Consider the following 23,075-nt stretch of genomic DNA (forward strand, 5'->3'; position numbering starts at 1 on the left):
AATGAAAACTTATGTTCAAACAAGTACACAAATGTCTACAGCAGCTTTATTTGTAACAGCCAAAAACCAGAAACAGTTTAGATGTCATTCTTCAACAGGTCAATCAATGGTTAAACAAACTGGGGTGCATATATACCATAGACTACTACTGGAGAACAAAAAGAAACTACTGATACACTTAACAACTCTGATAAATCTCTGGGGAATTATGCTGAATGAAAAAAGTCCGTCTCAAAGTTATATATACTGTATTATTCCATTTATACATTTTTGAAATGACAACGTTTTAGAAATGGAAAACTGACTAGAGGTGGCCACAGGTTAAGGGATGGGGTAGAGGAGCCAACAGGGTGTGATACAGGTGGATGTATTTATAAAAGAACAACAGGTATATGACTAAATATACATACACACACCAGTAAGTACAAGTAAAACTGGGGGAATTTAAGATTGGTAGATTATATATCAATGCCAATATCCTGGTTGTGATGTTGTCTTATAGCTTTGTAAAATGGTACCACTGGGGCAAACTGTGAAGGATACACAGGATTTCTCTACTATTTCTTATAATTACACATGAATCTATAATTATCTCAATAAAAGTTTACAATAAAAAACATGTTTAGGGGATTCTGGTTCTCTTTGAAAGAGACACAAACAAGTCTTATTTATATATAAGAAGCTTTCGGGGCGCCTGGGTGGCTCAGTCGGTTGGGCGTCCGACTTCGGCTCAGGTCATGATCTCGCGGTCCGTGGGTTCAAGCCCCGCGTCGGGCTCTGGGCTGACAGCTCAGAGCCTGGAGCCTGTTTCAGATTCTGTGTCTCCTTCTTTCTCTGACCCTCCCCTGTTCATGCTCTCTGTCTCAAAAATAAATGAATGTTAAAAAAAAATTAAAAAAAAAAATATATAAGAAGCTTTGTAAATATCAAACATTTCCTTTTGCCTGGAAACTTAGGGGAGTTTCCAGGGTTCCTTTTGTTATGGGCAGTAAAATTTAAACAGTAACTGTCACTGAGATTTTTATTAAATTTCAAAATAATCTACAAAATTGTAAAGTTTTAATAGTCAAGAAATTCCTCCACTTTTGGACCCTTTGCTTCCTTAATATCTTATATCTTACCCTTTAAACTTAAATTTTACATCTTAAATTCCATTTTATTTTTGATAGACCAATTCTGCAATTACCACTAACTATCATAAATATGTCCAAGCATGACTAACTCAAAGGTAATTTATGTATCAGCGTCAGGTAATTTAGCAAAGTTTAATTTTCCTGAGGGCTTATTCATTGCATTCTCGATAAAAAGAAAAAAGTCCTCAAACACTCTACACTTTCTCTTCTACAAATTATAATCCTAAGCAGTCTTTAAGGTAGTAATTTCACTGAAAAGGAAATGACCTTCTCTTCTAAAACTCTTTTCTAACCTAGCTTTTCTTGAAGGAAGGAAGGAAGAAAAGGGACACAGGGAAATCTCTGTGTGTATGCAGGGGACAATGATACTAAGACCGACTGTTTTTTAAGGCCAGTCACAATTATAAAGGCAGAAGAAAAATTTAGGTTACCTGGTCCAAATTCCACTTCTACCCCCTATTACTGAATAGTTTCATGTAAATTACATCATCTCCCTACAACTAAGTTTTCCCAAAAATATAACAGGGACTCAAGAAGTTTGGCTTAGGCTCAGTAGTCACCCAAAATCAACTTCAGCTTTAGCCTCGAACTTTAGAATGCCAAATAAGCAATTCACCATTTCAGTGACATTTCTAGTATCTCTGCACCTGTGTTTGATTAATGACCATGTGATCATACAAGTTACTATCCTTTCTACAGCAATATAAATAATGTGTGCCATTCTGGATTATTAGTATCTGAATATTCATTGTAAAATAACCATTAGTAGGCATTCTAGACAGAATAAAAATCTTATGGCTTTATATGGTGAAATTTTACTGGACAACTTAAGTATAAATGTACATAATGTTAGAAAAATAAAATGCAATAATTATTAGTGATGACTGTGAAAGCCAAATTTAGATACAAACTAAAGAACTTTCAAACAATTAAATAGGGAATCAGATTTACAGTTAATATGAACATTGAGAGTGCTATAACAGAATTTAGGAAGAATATAGCCTTTCTGAGTAAATAAGTATTTATAAAAAATATATGAGGTAGATGAACAGAAATTAGGTTATATCAGGGCGCCTGGGTGGCTCACTCGGTTAAGCATCTGACTCTTGATTTCAGCATAGGTCATTATCTCACAGTTGTGGGATCAAGCCTGGTGTTGGACTCCACACTGAACATAGAGCCTGCTTAAGATTCACTCTCCTTCTCTCTCCTTCTGCCCCTCTCCCCTGCTTGCACTCTAAAATAAATAAAATTAAATTTAAAAAAGAAATTAGGTTATATTGTAATTCTAACCTCGGTTGAAGGTTGTTCAGTATACTACTATATCACTAAATAAAACTTTTAAGAATTGACATACTTTTTAATTAATGATTTAAGCTATGAATCTTTTAAGAAAAAGTCCTTATTAGAGAATTCTTCACATTTTGACAAGAATGAAAAACAGAATGTCAACTTTGCCATTTTAAAATTTCATGACAAGATGCAGTGTATGGGTGGCTCAGCCAGTTAAGCAACCAACTTTGGCTCAGCTGGTGATCTCACAGTTCATGAGTTCAAGCCCCACATCAGGCTTTCTGCTGTCAGCACAGAGCCTGCTTCGGATCCTTTGTCCCCTACCCTGTCTTCTCTGCCCTTCCCCTAATTTCACATGTGCTGTCTCTCAAAAATAAACATTTAAAAAATAAAGTAAAATAAAATTTCATGACATGAGAATTTCCAAAATCTGATACAATATCCATGAAAACACAAAAGGGTATGGCAAGAAAACAGATCTCAAAACGCATTTTATTCTCAATAATCAAACTTCAAACAGTTCATAAACTGCTTTAAGATGAAAATTCCTTACAGTTTTGAGTCTAAAGACTTAAGCTTGTTGAAAATAACTGCTTATAAGTATTGAATATCTCTACTTAGAATTTTTTAAATACACAGTATAATTATCAGGAGCAAACTAAACAGCTGACATGTAGACTAGTATCCTACAGTATGATGTCAGACACTTAACATTTGATTATTTTTTAAATTATTTTTTTAAATAAAATTTTATATTGGGGCACCTGGGTGGCTCAGTTAGCTGAACATCCGACTTTGGTCATGATCCCACAGCTCGTGAGTTCAAGGCCCGAGTTGGGCTCTGTGCTGACAGCTCAGAGCCTGGAACCTGCTTCAGATTCTGTCTTCCTCTCTCTCTGCTCCTCTCCCATTTGTGCCATGTCTCTCTCAAAAATAAATAAACATTAAAAAAATTTTTTTAGGGACACCTGGGTGGCTCAGTCGGTTGAGTGCCTGACTTAGGCTCAGGTCGTGATCTCACAGTTCATGGGTTCAAGCCTGCATCAGGCTCTGTGCTGACAGCTCAGAGCCTGGAGCCTGCTTCGGATTCTGTGTCTCCCTCCCTCTCTGCTTCTCTCCTGCTTACGCTCTCTCTCTCTCGAAAATAAAATAAACATTACAAAATTTTTAAAAAATTTTAAATATAAAATTTTATATTTACTTTTGTATCCTCTAAGTTCATCACACCATAATTAGTGATATTTGACTTTGGCCTTGGAGCAATATTAATTTGACATCTGGTCATTTGGCATTTGTTGAAAATGTAGGTTAGATGCATCTCAAAAATTAGGATATAATACTAAAAAGAGTTGTGATACATAAATAAAACTGTGTGTGTGGTTATACAGGAAGAGCGAGAGAGAGAGGAGAGAAAGAGGTGGGGAGAAAGGAGGGAGATGGGGGGAAAAGAATTTGTTCATAGCACGTATGTACTCAAATATTAGAGATAAAGTAATAAGAAAAAGTATATCAAACTTGTTTTATGCTACTTCTCAGTGTTTTTTTTTAAGGAAAAGCTAAGAAATCCAATCCCAGAACTAAACATTCACGTCCCATTCAATCTGTTCAAATCACAAAGAAAAATAGGTTTATCTTTCCTAATTCTGTTTTCATGAATGTATATTTTGATTACAAGTTAAGGCAGTCTACCAGTTTTTTATGTTAACAGTTATTGAGTACTTACTACATAAGTGTTCGTGTTCATACATATTCAGTCCTAATAATAACTTTGTTAGGCACATTCTATAATACAGCAAGAATTAAATGTACCTAGCATCCACACGTTTTTGAAAGCAAAATGTTAGGCCTTTTGAAGATGATTTTCACTGTGTGGAAGCTGAACTTTTTTTCCATTGGAAAACAGCTCTCAAATTATAGTGGAAGCCAATGGTAAAACTAAATATAAAATGCTTCCTTTAAAGAAAAATTTCAGGAGTCTCTCTGCTCTGACGCATTAAGTGTTATGTGGGAAAAGTACACCCTCAGATGTCAGAGATAAGTGAATAATACTAGTTAACTAAACATCTTTGGCTTGAACAGTATTCACATCTTGGTTTAAAAGATACCCCATTTCCTTCTACAATCCATTATTTAACTCAAGTCTTACTTTCCATCTCTATTCTTTCTACTTAAAATGTTTTTTTTTAAGTTTATTCACCCATTTTGAGAGAGCAAGAGAGAGCAAGCATGCAAGCAGGGGAAAGGGGGGGGGGGAGAGAGAGAGAGAGAGAGAGAGAGAGAGAGAGAGAGAGAGAGAGAATATCCCAAGCAGGATCTGCACTGTAAGTGCAGAGCTGATTGTGGGACTTGAACTCACAAACCCAGGGGATCATGACCAGCTGAAATCAACCACCCAGGCACCCCCCCCCCCCCTACTTAAAATGTTTAGGCCTCCCTATTTAGCAGGAGTGAAGGGATAGGAAGAAACGGGAAAGATGCAAAGGGATTCGAATAGGGCAGTCTTTCCAGAAATATTTTCTGTTCACTGAATTGCTAACAGGAGGTCTATACTAACAAGTACTCAATGGTCAAGTTAGGAAAATGCTAAGCAGAATTGCTTTTTCATTTTTTTCTTTGTTAATCCTAGGATTTTCTTAAAAAATTTTTTTAACATATCAATGATCAGTAGACAGTGATTTCCAGAATTTATTTCACCATGATGTCTATTTCCTGGTAGAGTTTCGCAGTACTAGAGTTCTACAAATTACACTAATGATCACACTTAGGAAGTAGGGATACCAGCTAGGATAGTATAGTCTGTCTATAGCAAATTCCTCATGAAGGAACAAGTAAAAAGAACAATAGATATATTTCATATGAAATGTAATCCTAAGAAAGATATAATAGTCCCCAATAAAAATATTTTAAAATGAGAAAAAAGAAGAACGATTATCTAGGAATCAAAGATACATTTTTTGCCCCAAAGGTAAAATTTAACACAACCTTTAGAGAACAAAGAAAACATAATCACAAATACCCAAACTATTTGATCCAGATAAGGGGAAAAGTAAAATTTTGTATCAAAATCAACAGGCTCATGTTTCCACTTGCTAAAAGTTACTATTATTCTATGGAAAAGGAGTAACTTGCTTAATATATTTGGGAGAGTGTCTAGGTAATGTGAGGCTCATCTCCTGGTTCCCTCTTTCAGAAGCTGCTTACTTCCTACAGAGGACGAATTCTGTTGTGCTTTCCACTACATGCTCCAGGGGAGGCTTACAGTTGTTAAGAACTGCCCAGACTATTTGGAGAAGTCAGTCTTATTTAGGAGTGGAGTGTAAGCAAGCTATTCTGGCTGCACATCTAAAGCCACATTCTTTAGTTAACTAACTAGTAGAGAGAGCTGACATGTCTCCTGTCATATCAACTTGGTTCTGAATGAAGGTTTGAGGGAACGTTTTTATTGATTCCCTTAAAACTCCATCAAAAATCTTAGTATCATAACAATGTCTGGTATAGCAGAAGTTTATACTGAATTACATAGCATTAAAATCTATCTAGATCAATTTTATGGTTAGGAAGAATAATTTAAAAAAGAGCAAACTCTCAGCTCAAGGTACTTTCAAACTCCCAGAATACTTTTATGAATGTCTATTCTAACAGATACAACTTACCACTAGTTGTGAATTACAACTTCCACTGAAACATGGTTTACTCATGATGGTTCCCTATACACAAAACCTGCTGTTTTCTAAGTCACATGTACTTGTTTCCTCTGGAGAAAATAAAAGTTGGATCTGTTCTCTGTATAAAATTTCTAAAAGGTCAGCCTACAAAAGCATTTCCAGCATGTCAAAAGATGGTCAAGTTATTTTTTATTTTTTTAATGTTTATTTATTCACTTTTGAGAGACAGAGAGAAAGCACAAGCGGGGGAGGGACACAGAGACAGGGAGACACAGAATCCAAAGCAGGCTCCAGGCTCTGAGTTGTTAGCACAGAGCCTGATGCGGGGCTTGAACCCATGGACCGTGAGATGATGACCTGCGCTGAAGTTGGATACTTAATGACTGAGCCACCCAGGTGCCCCAAAAGATGACCAAGTTATGGCTAAAACCTTTTTGTAGGATGGAAATAAGAGTTATATAGATATTAACTAAATTTAAAATATTTAAATATTAAAATTTGAGTTTAAAATATTGTTTAGTTGCTATAGCTCCATTTAAGTTTATGAACAGTATCCTCCACCACGATAATTATATAGAATTTAAATATCGGCCAGTTTGACACTACACAAACCTGATTATAGCTGATCACATTGCTTTAAAGTGTTTTATTGATGGTTCTTAAGATAGATGATTTATGTTTGTGGCATATAGTAAGATTGGTTCATTCAACAACTCTTTGTTGAGCATGGGGTTAACCAATGGTTACAAAGAAAAATCAAATATATAGACACACACACACACACACATATATTTTTGCCCTTGAGGGGCTCACAGACATTAAATCATTAATTATATTCTTCTATAATAAATGTTCCTATGTATTCAAAGCTCCCCATCAAAGTCAGAAGCACTCACCTGAGATAACAGGGATAATTTGTGCTGGTAGAAGGGTGGCATCGAAACAAGTGATGACCAAAACTGATACGCTAACTTTTTGCTATGTGCCTACAATGTATAAACCAGGCCTCCTGGGCAGAAGGTAATCAGATATTTTTACTCAACACAGGTTTTATGCTTTCCTTCCTAAGTGCCCCTCACCCCAACACTTCTTAGCTATGGCCAGATTTTTCTCTGAACCTGTACAGACTGCATGTTCTCGAAGCAGTCTGGCTAACTTCATCCTGGTTAAATCACAGCACACAGGTTTGGCTCCTTCTCAAGAGGAGTTTTTAGAAATACTATCTTTTAAACAAGCTTCATCTGTCCTGGCCCTCAGAAGAGTGGAAAGAATATTAGGTCAGAAACCCTGAGAGATCTCAAATAGAAACCAGGTCAAGTTTTCTTTATACTCTGAGCTCAGGGCAGTATTTCTCAAAGTGTGTTAAACTACATGTTTAAGTAAAATTAACATTAGACACACAAAAGGGTTATATTGATAAAAGGGTCAAATGCAAAAGAAAAAATTCATAACTTCACAAACAGCATTTCTAGAAAAAAGCCTTTCAAGTGTGTTGTACAATGAAAGGTATTAAATACTATATATGTGCCAATGGTCCTAGTTGCCTAAATATTTCTATGACTTACTGACAATCAGATATTTACCAGTATTCTTAATGCCAGATTTAAATAATAAATGGATTTTAAGCTAAAAAATGTCCTGGGGCACCTGATGGCTCAGTCGGTTAAGCAACCAACTCTTGATTTCAGCTCAGGTCATGATCTCGCGGTTTGTGACTTTGAGCCCTGCATCGAGCTCTGTGCTGACAGTACAGAGTCTGCTGGGGACTCTGTCTCCCTCTCTCTCTACGCATCCCCTGCTCTTGTGTGTGCACTCTCTCTCAAAAATAAATAAAACATTAAAAAAAAAAAAAAAGTCCTTCTGTGGATCCAAAGATTTTAGTAAGTTCTGAGAGGGCAGGGATTTTTGGGTTTTGTTCATTATTAAATCTCTACTACCTGGCACACAGATGCATTAAATATTCGAGTGGCTGTCTGACTTAAAAAAATTTACAGCAAAACTTAAGAAATGGACACGAGGAATGATAAATAAGACCTATAAAATAGTTGTTGTGCGCTAGGAATTATGCTAATAATAAAATTAAAGATCTATCCCAATTCTTAACACAATAGGACAGAGATTCAAAATCAGATCTGTATATGCTCATGCTAAGTAAAAATGAAACTTTCAATGAGAGTTTTCAAGTGTTTTTATGTTTATCTACTTTTGAGAGAGAGCGAGTGTGTGCACCCGCACGCGCGAGCAGGGGAGGGGCAGAGAAAGAGGGAAACACAGAATCTGAAGCAGGCTCTAGGCTCTGAGCTGTCAGTACAGAGGCAGATGTGGGACTCAAACTCACGAACCCACGAGATCGTGATCTGAGCTGAAGTCAGACACTTAACCAACTGAGCCACCCAAGTGCCCCTCTATGTTTTCAAAGTATACATATACATTTTAGGTTACTGGATGACATTTTCTACATAATGCAACCATAAAAGCCTACAGTGTAATCAAGTATATAAAATATGCTCTTAATCTTGAGAGACAGCATAAATCAAATGTAAATGAAAATACATAAATAAAAGTTATGTTGACATGTTTTCTTTGTCCTTTGTGGGTACAATACTAACAACCACCAACCCAAAGTTAACTTATAGTCAATTTAATCAAGGCCAATTCTTTGTTAAACTTATATAACAATCAAGTGGTTGTTTTCCTAATAACAGAATCTATTAAAGTAGTTGTTTCTATTATTTTATGATATTTATACTTGAGTTAACATTTAATTTCTCCAAAATATTTAGAATATTAAGCCATTTTACTTTTTTAACAATGAAGTCTCAACGAGAAGAAAATGGGCAAAAATAACCCAAAGTATGAAATATTTTTAAATTTTACTGAAAAATGTCACACATACAAAAAGGAGTTATAAATGAATACCCCTGTACCTACCACACAAACTAAGAAAAGTATCAGTAGAGTGATCATATAATTAACAACCTAAACTGGAACTTGTGAGAGCGGTAATGCTATTAAAAATTACACCAGTACAGTTTAAGTGTAAACTGAAACCACTGAGGGAAATCAGAACCCAAGGTTACCTCAGTTATCAGTGGCTTTAGAAGCCCCTTGATTGCCCCTTCAAATTCACATCCTCCTTTTCAATTGGTAACCATGAAACTCAATATAATTCATCCATTTTGCTTTTAATGAACAATTTTTTTCTTGTTTGCTATTATGAACCTTCTTAAACATGTCTCCTAACAAAATGTCTCCTGGTCTACAAGAGTTTTTTCAAGGTATTTCACTAGGAGTGGATCTTTTAAGTTACAGGGTAAATGTGTATTCAATTTTAATAATAGTAATAATAATAATAATGGCAGTAGGTGAGCTACTCTTAGACATATGTTTTCTTTTGGTTCAATTTTTTCCTTTTATTTATAAAACCTTCCTTTGTAACCTGTTTTGATTTTGTTTTGGTGTTATTACATGTGATGACGATCTATTTTTTTCCCCTCAAAGAGCTAATTTTCACAATTCTGTATGTTGAAAAATCAATCCTTTCCCAGTTTATGTTTCCCCTAAAATCAAGTTCTTATATAAACAAGAATCTGTGTCAGCCCTTCTATTGTGTTCTATTAGGTTGATACAATTGATATCTATTTGGACCACATGATCAGTCAACCCAGCACCAGAGAATATACCTATTTACTGACCAGAAAGTTTGTGCCCAGGATTTATGGTCTCAATCTCTTAGGGCCACAGATTCTGACACGTAAGCCTTTCAACTTATTCTATCACTTTCAGACTTTTTCTTTTAAATCTATTAAATGCTTGAAGGAACTTGTGAAGCACTTCTTGCCCTGAGGTTCCATGAAAGATAAAAAACCATATTCTTTCTCCAGACAAAACACAATATATAGGCATATTCCTCACTATTTGAAGTCTTGCTATAGAAGTATTTGCTATAATGATGTGTAAAAATGTTTTTATAACCTAACATTTGCTGTCCAACTTAAGATCTAATGAATGTGCACACTTGCACCGTGAAACTTTGCACAGGAGTCCAGGGGACCAAGTGATACAACTGTATCCAAGCTGTTCTTCTCACAGGATAAAGCCTCCTGTTCAAGTTATTTAAAGGTATTGTTCATTATCCCTATTTTCTTCCCATCTTTTTCTTGAGAGTTTAATTCTTCATGGATCTCAGAGTTTGCTTCTGTCATATACCTGGAAGCACAGCCAACCTTGGCCTGGTTTAGATAGTTATCTTTAACATAACATTTTATTATTTATATTCTAGTACAAGCTCACTGCAGTAGAGGGGAGCATAGTTCAAATCTGATAATAGTATTTCTGAGTCCTTCACACAACTAATAAGTTCATAAAATGTTCAATAATTAGGTAATATTTTTAATGCTTTGTATTACACTGAAATCCTTGGTAGACAGTTAAATGCTAGTTATAACTGGGAAAACTGGCTGTGATTTGCACAGGCTGGCAACATATCATTACTTTTCTCATTTAAAATTATGGAATGCAATTGACTGATGGATAAAGAAGATGTGGTATACATATACAATGAAATTTTACTCAAAGATCAAAAAGAATGAAATCTTGCCATTTGCAACAACATTCATGGAACAAGAACATATTATGCTAAGTGAAGTCAGTCAGAGAAGACAAATATATGATTTTGCACATATGTGGAATTTAAGAAACAAAACAGATGAACAGGGGAAGGGATGGAAAATTAAGACAAAAACACAGAGGATGGCCAACCATAAGAGACTTAAATACAGAGAACAAACTGAGGGTTGCTGGAGAGGTGTGGGGTGGGAGGATGGGCTAAAATGGGTGATGGGCATTAAGGAGGGCACTTGTTGGGATGAGCCCTGGGTGTTATATATAAGTGATAAATCACTAAATTCTACTCCTGAAACCATTAGTACACTATAGGTTCACTAACTTGGATTTAAATAAAATTTAAAAAATAAAAAAAATTATGGAATATAGGCTAAATGCAATCTGAAAATTTGCTACTCAACAAGCTTTCAATAATAGATTCGATTCAGACAATAAATCCTGAAACTTCATCTGAGAAATTAAACTCACATTCCACCCTCGTCTCTGATTATACCCAGATAATCTTGGAATTTCTGGGTTTTCCCCAACTCTTACAATCTCTGGTTTACTAATGGTATGCTAAATAACATCCGGTATTTACAGCTTTTGTTCTTCTTAAAAAACATATGACTGCTTATTCCTAGTTATAGCAACTGTACACAGTAAATGCTCTATAAAAAGAAAATGCTGTTAAACATAATGAAATACTGAAGCAAAATTATTATAAACGTTGAGAAAGTGGTACTTGTAATTAAAAACTTGAGGCAACTGAAGTATTATATAACCTCTAGATCTTCTCTAGATCTTGAGACTAGCAATACTTACGTAATACCAACATGTACACATGACACTATGGCACACATTAAGGTATCATGTGCATGTTTCAAAAGGATCAATTGAGTTTATACACCCGAAATCCACCCCCCGCCCCCACATGAAAGCAAACAAAATCCCTGATCATTTCATCTGTTCTAACAAAATAACCGTTTTTCCAAATGAATGGGGAAAATCAACTTTGCCCACAACTAGATCCTAGTACTCTATCATCTTATCCTTTTCTTCTGAAAATGCTCTTAAGTGAATATGTGAAGAGATACAATATAAAAATGAGTAAGAGAAGATTCTTGCCATTAGCATCAAAACACTGTGCCTGGCACATGGCATGTACTCAAATGCATGTTTGTCTTACTGAATGAATGAATTACCTAACACGTTAGGATTTTTGAGTAATAGCTAATTCTTGTTTTTATCCACAGAAAAAATAGTAAAGAAAAAACAAACAAAATCTTACCCACAATCTGGAGCCGGACACCACCTACAATCAGGATCTGCAACAAGCCACCGTCTAAGCATAAATTCTTCGTATTTTTCCATTAAGACATCATCACTTAATATCAAGCGAATATCATGGGGATTAAACCGTTCAGTACATTCTGGGCAACTGATATTAACTCTACTTTCAGATATTTCTATCCTTAGATATTGTCGTAAGCAATCCACACAAGATCTATGATGACAAGTCATTATCTCAGGAAATCTGTCCTTAGAATGCCGCAGAAGGCACAAAGGGCACTCTATAAAGTCTCCAATTTGTTTGCTGAGAGAAGTTAATCCATTGTCAGAGGAGGTATTTGTAGAGAAAATGGAGTTCTTATCAGTACACATTTCAGAATGTATACTTTCAATGCTTGCAATTCCATCCACCCCGCCATTTAGCTCCCTTGATTTACGTTTGTTATCCTTTTTTCTCCGAAACAGAGAGCCTATTGAAATTCTTCTCTTTTTGGGTGCCTTTTTCACTGAAGGCAAGCTCACAGATGAGGCAGAAGACTGAAGATCACGATCTGAACCCATTTGCCGATGTAAACTCATGTCTAAAATGCTCATTAGAATTGAGTCAGGGTCTGTGTTTACACACAGCCCTTCATTATATTTAGAGATAAAACCTATTTCTTGTTCTTGCATTCAGATTAAGTCATGATGTAAGAAAATCCTACTTGGTTCCTTCGGTGAATTCTTGAAACAGCTGGACTTACAGAAGACGGTAATCATAGATGTTCTGAAAAACAAAACACAACACCAATATCATTTTATTGTATTCTTAGTCTGCATGTTTTTCTTAATAAACTTACAACTTTACTATAAAACTTCAAGCCAGTATGTTATTTAATCATTACATTGTTTTTTTAATAAGGCCAATTTAGTGAGAAGTCTACACAAGAATGTAATATAGAATGAATGTTAAAACAAGTATATTCTTTAATCTTGATTAAAAACCTAGATTTGAGCTGACCTTGTCATTTTTGAAATCTGATAAAAAAATTTTCATCAGTTTCACTCAGACCTCATGATTCCCCAATGCTTTTCAGAGTTTTTGTGAACTGACAATAACATATTCACACAAATACAAAGGATTAAGTATAGCTTATACACTCTTGAAGAGCAAAGTGTGTGTGTGCGTGCGCGCGCACGCTCTTACCCTTCCAGATGTAATTACTTTTACAGTTACAGTAATTAAGACGACATAGTGGTAAATCACACAAGGCTGGATACAAAGACCAATAGCAGACAGTCCAGAAAAAAAGTCCCAGGTATATGTGGATATATACATGTGGTTACATTATTGAGCACTAAGGATGGCCTTTTCAAAAACAAAACATAGTACTGTTTTACTGGTTACCATCTGAGAAAAGGAACTTGACCTATAGCTCACCTCATGCATAAAAATCAATTCCACTTGGTTCACACATCTAAGCATGAAAAGTAAAATTGCAAAGTTTCTAGAAGTCAATAGAAGACAATATTTCAGTGAAAAGATTTCTTCAACAGAAAAGTACTAACCATAAAAGAAAAGACTGACAAACTGTGCAGTGTAATAAACTCAAAAGGTAGTATTAAGGGAGTGGGACTACACATTTGCCACATATAATAAAGGATCAGTACCCAGAATATGGAAAGAACACTTACAAATCAATAAGTCGAAACAGACAATTAAGAAGAAAAATGGAGAATGTGTGCTTGGGTAGCTCATTTGGTTAAGGCTCTGACTTGATTTTGGCTCAGGTCATAATCTCATGGTTCATGAGTTGGAGCCCCATATCAGGCTCCATGCTGACAGTGAGGAGCCTGCTTGGGAGTCTCTCTCTCTCCTCTCTCTGCCCCTCCCCTGCTGGTGTGCATATGCATGCTCTCTCTCAAAATAAAATTATAAAAAAGAAAAATGGGCAAGGGACTTAACAGAAACTTCACAGAAGGATATGAACAGTGTCAACATCATTTGTCATCAAGGAGGTGAATATTAAAGCCATGTTGAGATACACACCCAGTAGGATGGCTAAAATTCAGACTGACATTTCCAAGTATTAGCAAAAGGGTGCCTGGGTGGCTCAGTCAGCTAAGCATCCGACTCTTGATTTCAGCTCAGGTCATAATCTCATGGTTCATGGGGTCTAGCCCCATAATGGGCTCTTCATTGATGGCGCAAAGCCCGTTTGGAATTCTCTGTCTCCCCCTCTCTCTGCCTCTTTCTCTCAAAATAAATAAATAAATAAACAAATAAACAAACAAACAAACAAACATTAAAATAAAAAAAAATTATTAGCAAAGATGTGGATTGCTGGTGGGAGTGTAAAATGGCACAACTACTTTGGAAAACTGTTTAACGGTATCTAGCAAATTTGAACATATAGATAACTCTATCACTCAATTATACTACTAGAAATAACTGCACAAAAAAATGAATGCATACACACATCAAAAGATATACATAACAATACTAATAGCAGCATTAGCTATAGTAAACCAAAATACTAGATGCAAACCACACTTCCAACAGTAGAATAAGTTGTGATATATTCACATTCTAGTATATTAGAAATCAATGAAAATGAACAAAATACAGCTTCACACAAAACAAGAATAAATCTCACACAAAAGAAGGCATACTGTATGTATAATTCTGTTTAAATAAACTTCAAAAACAAGAAGAGCTAATATGATGATAGAAGTCAGGATTATAGCTACCCTTTGTGGGGAGGCACAAAGTGAACGTTGACATATGTAGTGGTTACAAATATATGTTCTCTTTGTGATAAATCACTGACCTACAAATCATGTTTAATATGTTTAATATACTGTACTGAATGACTGTAAAAAAATAAAAAAGCTTCCTGAGATGATATCTACACATATCCTTGAGAAAGTCACACTGATTTCCCAACATAAAATATAGAAAAACATTTCACTCAGATGAACTTTATTCTTGTCCATCAATTTTTATTTTCCCATTATTTGCAGCATTCTCTGCTAATTCTGAGGAAAATACAGGGTTTAAGAGTAGGTTTTACCAAAATTTTCTGCATATTTTCTTCTTTGTATGTTATTTTATCTTGCATCTGAAAATGCCTTCTGTACTCCACAGTGCAATATATTTATCATAGAACAGTACAGAGGGAATCTATCTTGGGGAACATATCCTAAGAATTTATCATTTAAAACAGTAAACCAATGGTACTTAATCAGGATCACCTGGGAAATTTTTCAAAATATATACTTTAAGAATTTGATAGCCATATAATTTTTTATCCAAAAGAGAATTTTGTAAGAGTGAATAGAAGCACTCTTAATATCTAAACTAGGATAACAGGGGCAAACTGGAACATGTGTTCATCATATTTAGGAAATCCTAAAATATTGTGCAAATACACAAATATGCCTCAAAGAGAAAATAATCTGAATATTAAACCTTTAATATTTCTATATGGTAAAAAATACTATAAAGTAGAAAGACAATATATTAGAAAAACATACATAACAATGAACAAATTTCCCCACTACACAAACAGCTTTTACACTTAAGAAAAATGCATATTCTGATAGCAAAATGAGCAGATACAAGGAGGATGTTTAGAGAAAAAAAGTACAAAAATTAGAAAGATAGGATACAATTTTTAACAATAATCACAACTAAAGAAATGAAAATTAAACATTAGATACCCTCTTTATGCACATTAGATTGACAGATTGTAACGGGTTGGTGAGTGTGTACCGAAAGAAGCATCTATGTTAGGAGGAGTGCAAGCAAATCAGCACAATTCTAGGGAACCAATTGGCATTTTCTATTAAACTTCAAAACGGAAATATTCTTAGGCCAGCAATCCTACATGTAAAACTTACCCTTCAGAAAATAAAAGGACACAGGCATGCAAAGACAGTGTGCAAGGAAATTCACTGCAGCCTAGTTGATAGAAGCAAACAAAACAAGATGAAAAAACCCACACAAAATCTGAAAATAACTTAAATGTCTAACAGGGGACATATAAACATAAATGAACCAACCACAATTTATGTGCAATGATATGGAAAGCTCACTCTATATAATGCTGAGTGCATAACTGCAAAACAGTGTGTATAATGTGAACACATTTGTGGAAAAAACACTCACACAGGATTACATATACATACATAATTTCTGGAAAAATGTTAAGAAATCATTAACAATGGTTACCTTGTAGAGTACAATCTAGTATTGACTTTCTGCCTTCTGCAGAGCTTAAAACTGTATCATGAGCATCTACTACTTAGAGTTAAGAAACTGAACCCCACAAAAAACAACAAAAAAACATATTTGCCCTAAAGCTAACCAGTCAAAAATAGGATGGGGTCCAGAGTTCACCTGTTTTATATTTAGTCAGTAATTCAGTGGCATACTCTGATGAAGAACCACTAATACTAAGGAGACCTACTTAAAACACTCTCACTTAAAAACAAAACTCCATAGGCCTAAGCCTTCTAAACAAGGCTTCTTATGTTTCATTATTTTAGGTACAAAAAAACCCAAAAGTTCCATTAAAAACAACAGCTTAGTTTATTAGTCATTGTCAGCCTATGGGATTATAGTGAGGTACTCCTTATCCTATGGTATAGAGATGACAAGAAAAACTTACTTAAAAACCTACATAATTTAATGACTATCTTTCTGGAGAAATAATCCACAGAAGTATCTATAAGCATGTGACTGAAGAGTATTAGGAATGCCTCAGTCAAGGGAACTTTGGCTAACTTGGGATTTCTAAGACTGCACCCTAAACCACTAAAAGAAGAAAAGAAAGTACTACAGAAATTCTGCCAATTTGGACAGATGACAAAATGTGTGAAATTAAAAAAATTTTTTTTCAGGGACTCAGGAACTTATTTTTAGAAAAAGTCAACTTCACTCTCCAGTGAAAAATAAAAACCTATTATTTGCATCATTTAATATAGTACTATTCTTTTTGAACTCAACTTTTTATTTATTTTTTTGATGTTTAATTTTTTGAGAGAGAGTGCAAGCCGGGAAGGGGCAGAGAGAGAGGGAGACACAGAACCCAAAGCAGGCTCCAGGCTCTGTCAGCACAGAGCCTAACGTGGGGCCAGAACTCACCAGCCATGAGATCATGACCTGAGGCGAAGTTGGATGCTTAACTGACTGAGCCACCCAGGCACACCATGAACTCAACTTTTTAAAGAAAACTATTGGGGGCACCTGCGTGGCTCAGTCCACTGAGCACTGGACTCTTGATTTTGTATCAGGTCATGATCCCAAAGTCATGGGTTGAGCCCAGCATGTGCCTCTGTGCTGAGCATGGTGCCTGCTTAAGATTCATATTCTCTCTCTCTCTCTCTCTCTCTCTCTCTCTCTCTCTCTCTCTCACACACACACACACACACACACACACACACACACACACACACACACACACTCTTTACAATAAAATAAAAAAGGTGCCTGGATGGCTGTCAGTTGAGTGCTGGGCTCTTGATTTTGGCTCAAGTCATGATCTCACAGTGCATCAGGCTCTGTCCTGACAGTGTGGAGTCAGCTTGAGATTCTCTCTGTCCCTCCCCTCCTCGTACTCTCTCTCAAAATAAATAAACTTAAAAATAAAAGATTTACAAAAAGAAATAAACTATCAACTATAGGAATCTGCATTATGTTCTGCTTCATAAATGCACATTCCATTAAAAAAAATTACTGAGTTTTTAAAACAAATGGTTGGGTTGCTGGTAGAAAAAAGAAGGAAAAAATATGTTGTATACTATAATACCACTACAGGGATGCCTGGGTGGCTCAGTCGGTTAAGCATTCGACTTCGGCTCAGGTCATGATCTCACAGCTCGTGAGTTTGAGCCCCGCATCAGGCTCTGTGCTGACAGCTCAGAGCCTGGAGTCTGCTTCAGATTCTGTGTCTCCCTTTCTCTGCCCCTCACCCAATCACACTCTGTCTCTGTCGCTCAAAAATAAATATGTTAAAAAAATTTTTTTTTAAATACCACTACACATTAGAGTTTAAAAGTGCTTTTTATTTGTGTCTTGATTCAAACCTCACTACCCTATAGAATAGGTATTATTAACCTTATTTGATAGACAGGAAAACTGAAGTTCAGACAAAGTAAATATTGCAAGGTTAGTAAATGATAGGGTTAGGGGTTAAATTCAGGTCTTCTGACATCTCAGCCTCAGTACCATCATCAGCCTACAGTTGCCTTCATGAAACTTCTCCAGGCGCTATCAGGATATACAAAATTATCTCAGAAAATGAAAGACAATTACATCTTGCATATCATCCAGGGCCAGTCTTAACTATCATCCTTCAACTCCATGTCTCATTCAAGCCATTCTCCCTTTCTGAAATGCCACTCCCTTTTCTCTCCTCCTAATCAAACTGTACTCCACTTTTATAACTCAGATGAAACTTTACTTTGTTCACTTTTTCTTTCCTGATTATCTTTAACTTTTTAATAAGGTTTTTAATAAAAAATTTTTAATGTTTACTTCTGAGAGAGAGAGAGAGAGAGAGAGATCGAGACCATGAGTGGGGTGTGGGGGCAGAGAGAGAGGGAGACATAGAATCCAAAGCAGGCTCCAGGCTCTGAGCTGTCAGCATAGAGCCCAATGTGGGGCTCGAAACTCACAAACCATGAGATCATGACCTGAGCTGAAGTTGGATGCTTAACAAACTGAGCCACCCAGGCACCCCAATACGGTTTTTAAGGTAGAACTTGAATATTTGTTTTTTTAACACAACAGAGCCAAGATGGTGTCATGAACATAAACATCATGAAGAAACGCCAAATGAGTGTTTCTTAAAATGATACAATGTCACTGAAGTAATATTCCAGAACTACAAGAAAATATGAGTCTTCCCCCACCCCCAATTGTTATTCCTAGGCACGTATGTCTTCTACTTTTTTTTTTTTTTTTTTTAAGTCCAATTAGTTCAGGCACCTGGGTTGCTCAGCGGGTTAAGTGGCTGACTCTTGATTTCAGCTCAGGTCACGGTCTCACAGTTTCTGGTATTGAGTCCCGCATTGGGCTCTGTACTGACAGCAGGGAGCCTGCTTGGGATTCTCCTTCTCCCTCTCTCTACCCCCTCCCCTGCTCATACTCTATCTTTCTCAAAATAAGTAAAATAAAAGAAAAAGTTCAATTAGTTCATATTAGGTCTACAAAGAGAAATATCAGGTCTACTGGATTAAATACATAATAATTTATACATAAAAGCCGAGATGTTTACATGGTACAACACCATTTCAGAGCAGGAACAGAAGATGAATGACAGTAAATGTACTAATGATATAATCTGAAATATACCCAACTCCTAATAATCCCCAATATTGGAAGCTCTTTACTATTTATCACAGGATTTGTCAAGTTGTAATGCACTGATGATATAAAGCAGAGAGGGGGAAAAGATAGCTGAGGTGGGGCTCCATAATAGTACAGTAATTGGTTTAGTAGGAATATCCAAAATAAAAGTAGGGATCTGTAATTAAAAATGCTAGAAGAGGTTAGCTACTGAAACAGAAAACAACAATAAAATACAGGTAGACCCTAAATTATGTATTTTCACTTAAGTATCTATAATCATAATCAGTCACACCAATGGCACAAGGAATTCCTGTCACCTGTTAATTAAGCTATGAGAAATGTCTCTTCTTTCCCTCTTTTTCAGTCTAGCATAACTGACAAGTAACCAAGATTGCCAGTTGCTGCTGCATACTCATGCCCCTGAAGAAAATGGTTGGAGAACTAGTTTTATCGCTGGCAAACGAGCACCACTCTTAACCTTTTAATGCACTTCAATGGAAGAATATCACCCAAGACTGGTACTGGGAAGGACAAAGATCTGCGCTTGCTTATCTAACCTTCCCTAGCCCAGTGTTTACATCCCTGTAAAGTCAACACCATTTGATTCTTACTTTTTTCTACCTCTTGGGAATACGTGAGGAATTATGAAATAGGAATGACCCAAAACAAAGATATTTCTACCAACATGTGTCAAAGCTTTGTAGACTAAAGATTTAGTAAAAGTGCTGATAACTTTGTACTGACTCATAAAATACATCTAATTTGGTACCACACTATTTTTTTTATACTTTGTAAAAGGTACAGAAATTAAGCATTCCAGATGAAGTTCCTAATCAATAATTATAATACCATTTTATTTAAAAAAAAAATTTTTTTTTTAAACGTTTATTTATTTTTGAGACAGAGAGAGACAGAGCATGAGCAGGGGAGGGGCAGAGAGAGAGGGAGACACAGAATCTGAAACAGGCTCCAGGCTCTGAGCAGTCAGCACAGAGCCCGACGCGGGGCTCGAACTCACATACCGCGAGATCATGACCTGAGCCGAAGTCGGATGCTTAACCGACTGAGCCACCCAGGCGCCCCTATAATACCATTTTAAATGAAAATATGTACCATATATATTTTTTAATGTTTTATTTATTCTTGAGAGAGAGAGAGAGAGAGCGCGAGCGAGCACGCACATGAGTGAGCAGGGGAGGAGCAGAGCAAGAGAGGGACACAGAATCTGAAACAGTCTCCAGGCTCTGAGCTGTCAGTACAAAGCCCCACGCGGAGCTCGAACTCACAAGCTGTGAGATCATGACCTGAGCCAAAGTCAGTTGCTGAGCCACCCAGGCGCCCCTACCATATTTTAAACACTCAATTTATAAACACAGGATAGATAAGAACAATCAGAAGGCTCAAATTCATACAAATAGTAGTCCATGGTTTAAGAAAAGCTGTATGTATCAGTCAGGGTCCTGGCAAAAACAAAGCATTCTCAAGGAAGTATCTGAAATTCACATTTTAACAAGTGTGGGCAGGGTTAAAGGAACCAAAAAGGGATGGAAACTATTCAGAACCCACTGCCACCCTTTGGAATGAAGGGGCAGAAGGAAGCAATTACCGAAGAGCTGTGCAACAGCAACTGAAAGAATAATATCCAGCTTCTCTCTCTGGCTTTCCAACATCCTGCCAATGCCTCACATTGGCTAAGTCCAACAAAGGAGTCTAAAAAAGGTAGTCCTTAGAAGAACTCCCTCTGGGCACAGAGCAAGGCAGAGAAGGGTTAAGAGCGGATCTGGAGGGGCAAACAAACAAACAAACCCAGTACTGGATATATAAAGAAGAGAATTTTGGAGTCAAGACCTGGTTAACTGTGTTTAGTCATAAAATCCCTGTATAAGGTATATTACTGAGTCTGTGATCTCCACTACAAATAGATGTTAGGAGAATAAAGTAGACATGTGCTAAAAGTACCTAACAAAACCTGGCACTATACTAAATGTTAGTATACTAAATGAAGTGAAATGAGAGACAACTTTGTATTCCTAGTGCCTAACACAATGTGTAACTTATAGCAGATGTCTAATAAACCTTGACTAAATTACGATGCAGAGTACACATAAGAAATGAGGAACTGAGGATTCTGTTCGTATCTTTACCTTTGATTTGCTATCACTGTATGATCCGTATATTAAGGGATACAGCTTTTTATATACAGCTTTTTATAATGAAAAAGACAAGAATCTTTACCCCATGAGTGCTACAAGAGAAATAAAACAAGTATCTTAACACTATATAACTTCAAGAATTACAAATTTAAGATTTCCCCCAATAAACATCTCCTAACCATAAATACTTCAATAGCACCTAAATAGCCACCCACATGCTAAATGATTTAAAACTAATAAGAGGGTATTCTGGAAATGTAGAAACCTGGGCAAAAAAAGTTTACAGACAATAAATCACTTCCAAGAGAAAATTCCTTTATACTCCTGATCTGGTTTTGCCTGTTATTTAGCTAAAATTAGGCCTCTTCTGTTACTTCTCAGAAAGGTTAAAATAGAGCCAAAATCCAATAATTTTGTGTCTAAATACTAAGTATAAGAGCAAAAGTACCTTACAACTGTTAATTTCAGGTTTTGTTTTTGTTTTTTTTTTAGATGTCTGACATCTAAATGTTTAGCATGTCTAAAAACTTGCATGTAATGAAAGTGCGGAATATTTACTAGCACTGTTGAAGAGAACAGCTAAGTCTTTTTTTTTTTTTTTTGCTGATTTAAATGTTTTTTTTAAAAAATTGTATTTAAATCCAAGTTAGTTAACATGCGGTGTAATAATGGTTTCAGAAGCAGAATTTAGTGATTCATCACTTCCACAGAACATCCAGTGCTCATTCCAACAATTTAGCCCTATTTAGCCCATCCCCCACCCTCTACCCCTCCAGTAACGTTCAGTTTGTTCTCTGTATTTAACAGTCTCTTATGGTTTGCCTCCCTGTTTTTATTTCTGTGTTTAAATGAGGAGGAAGTAGGTACAGAGATCCCCACCAGAGTTTCTATTGCTCACTAATTTTGGTTACTAGTGAAGCCTGAGCTATTTTATATTCAAGTGAAAGAGTCAAGAAAGAAGATAAACAAGATTTTCTAATTTTAGATATTGTATTCTATATTGAAAAACATAAAAGGCTACTAAACTTCTTCAGTAATATACACTTATGTTGTAAAGGTGGGAAAAGAGGAGGAATAAAAAAGGCTTTTAAATTTCAATGGCTATATACTTGAAAGATACGTTTAATATTTTTCACATGTTTACAGGTCACTTACATTTCATTTCCTATGACCTAACCACATGCTCATATCCCACTGTTGGGACTTTTCCTTACTGATGTATAAAACCCATGTATATAGAAAGAACAATTGCTTTTACATGTCAAATACATTTTTAAAAATTTGTACTTGATGGCACAGCAATTTTCCAGTGTACTTATTTCAAATTTTCTTAATGTGTTCCAATACCATCTCTTACTCTTTATGACTTTTGGGTTCTACACTTGTCTTGAAAGACTCTTGTTCACTCCAAGATTATATTTCTAAAATCCTCTCATGTTTCCTTCTGGTACTTCTATAGTTTATCTTTCTGCTTAAATCTCTCATCCATTTCAATTTAATGTTAAGAATAAGCACATATCAAAATTTATGTTTTCTAAATGGCTAGTCAGTTACCTCAACACCAGCTGTTGAATAATCTCTTTTTCATTCACTCCTC

General features: G+C 35.8%; 1 protein-coding gene across 2 annotated transcripts in view; it reads right to left on the reverse strand.

Moving 5' to 3' along the window:
* Nucleotides 1–23,075, reverse strand: part of RNF19A (ring finger protein 19A, RBR E3 ubiquitin protein ligase) — a 53,973-nt gene that overhangs the window by 19,950 nt on the left and 10,948 nt on the right. The window contains exons 1-2 of one of the 2 annotated variants that reach the window (XM_053896627.1): nt 14,019–14,210; nt 11,988–12,755 (exon numbers count right to left, since the gene is read on the reverse strand). In XM_053896627.1, the coding sequence (XP_053752602.1) occupies nt 11,988–12,661 (674 nt within the window). In that variant the 5' untranslated portion in view covers nt 12,662–12,755; nt 14,019–14,210. Of the gene's footprint in view, nt 1–11,987; nt 12,756–14,018; nt 14,211–23,075 lie in introns of those variants that run through there. The other variant, XM_019467984.2, reaches the window with a different exon arrangement.

This window comes from Panthera pardus, unplaced genomic scaffold (assembly GCF_024362965.1).
Source record: "Panthera pardus isolate Hobbes unplaced genomic scaffold, ASM2436296v1 HiC_scaffold_7, whole genome shotgun sequence".
Lineage (NCBI taxonomy): Eukaryota > Metazoa > Chordata > Mammalia > Carnivora > Felidae > Panthera > Panthera pardus.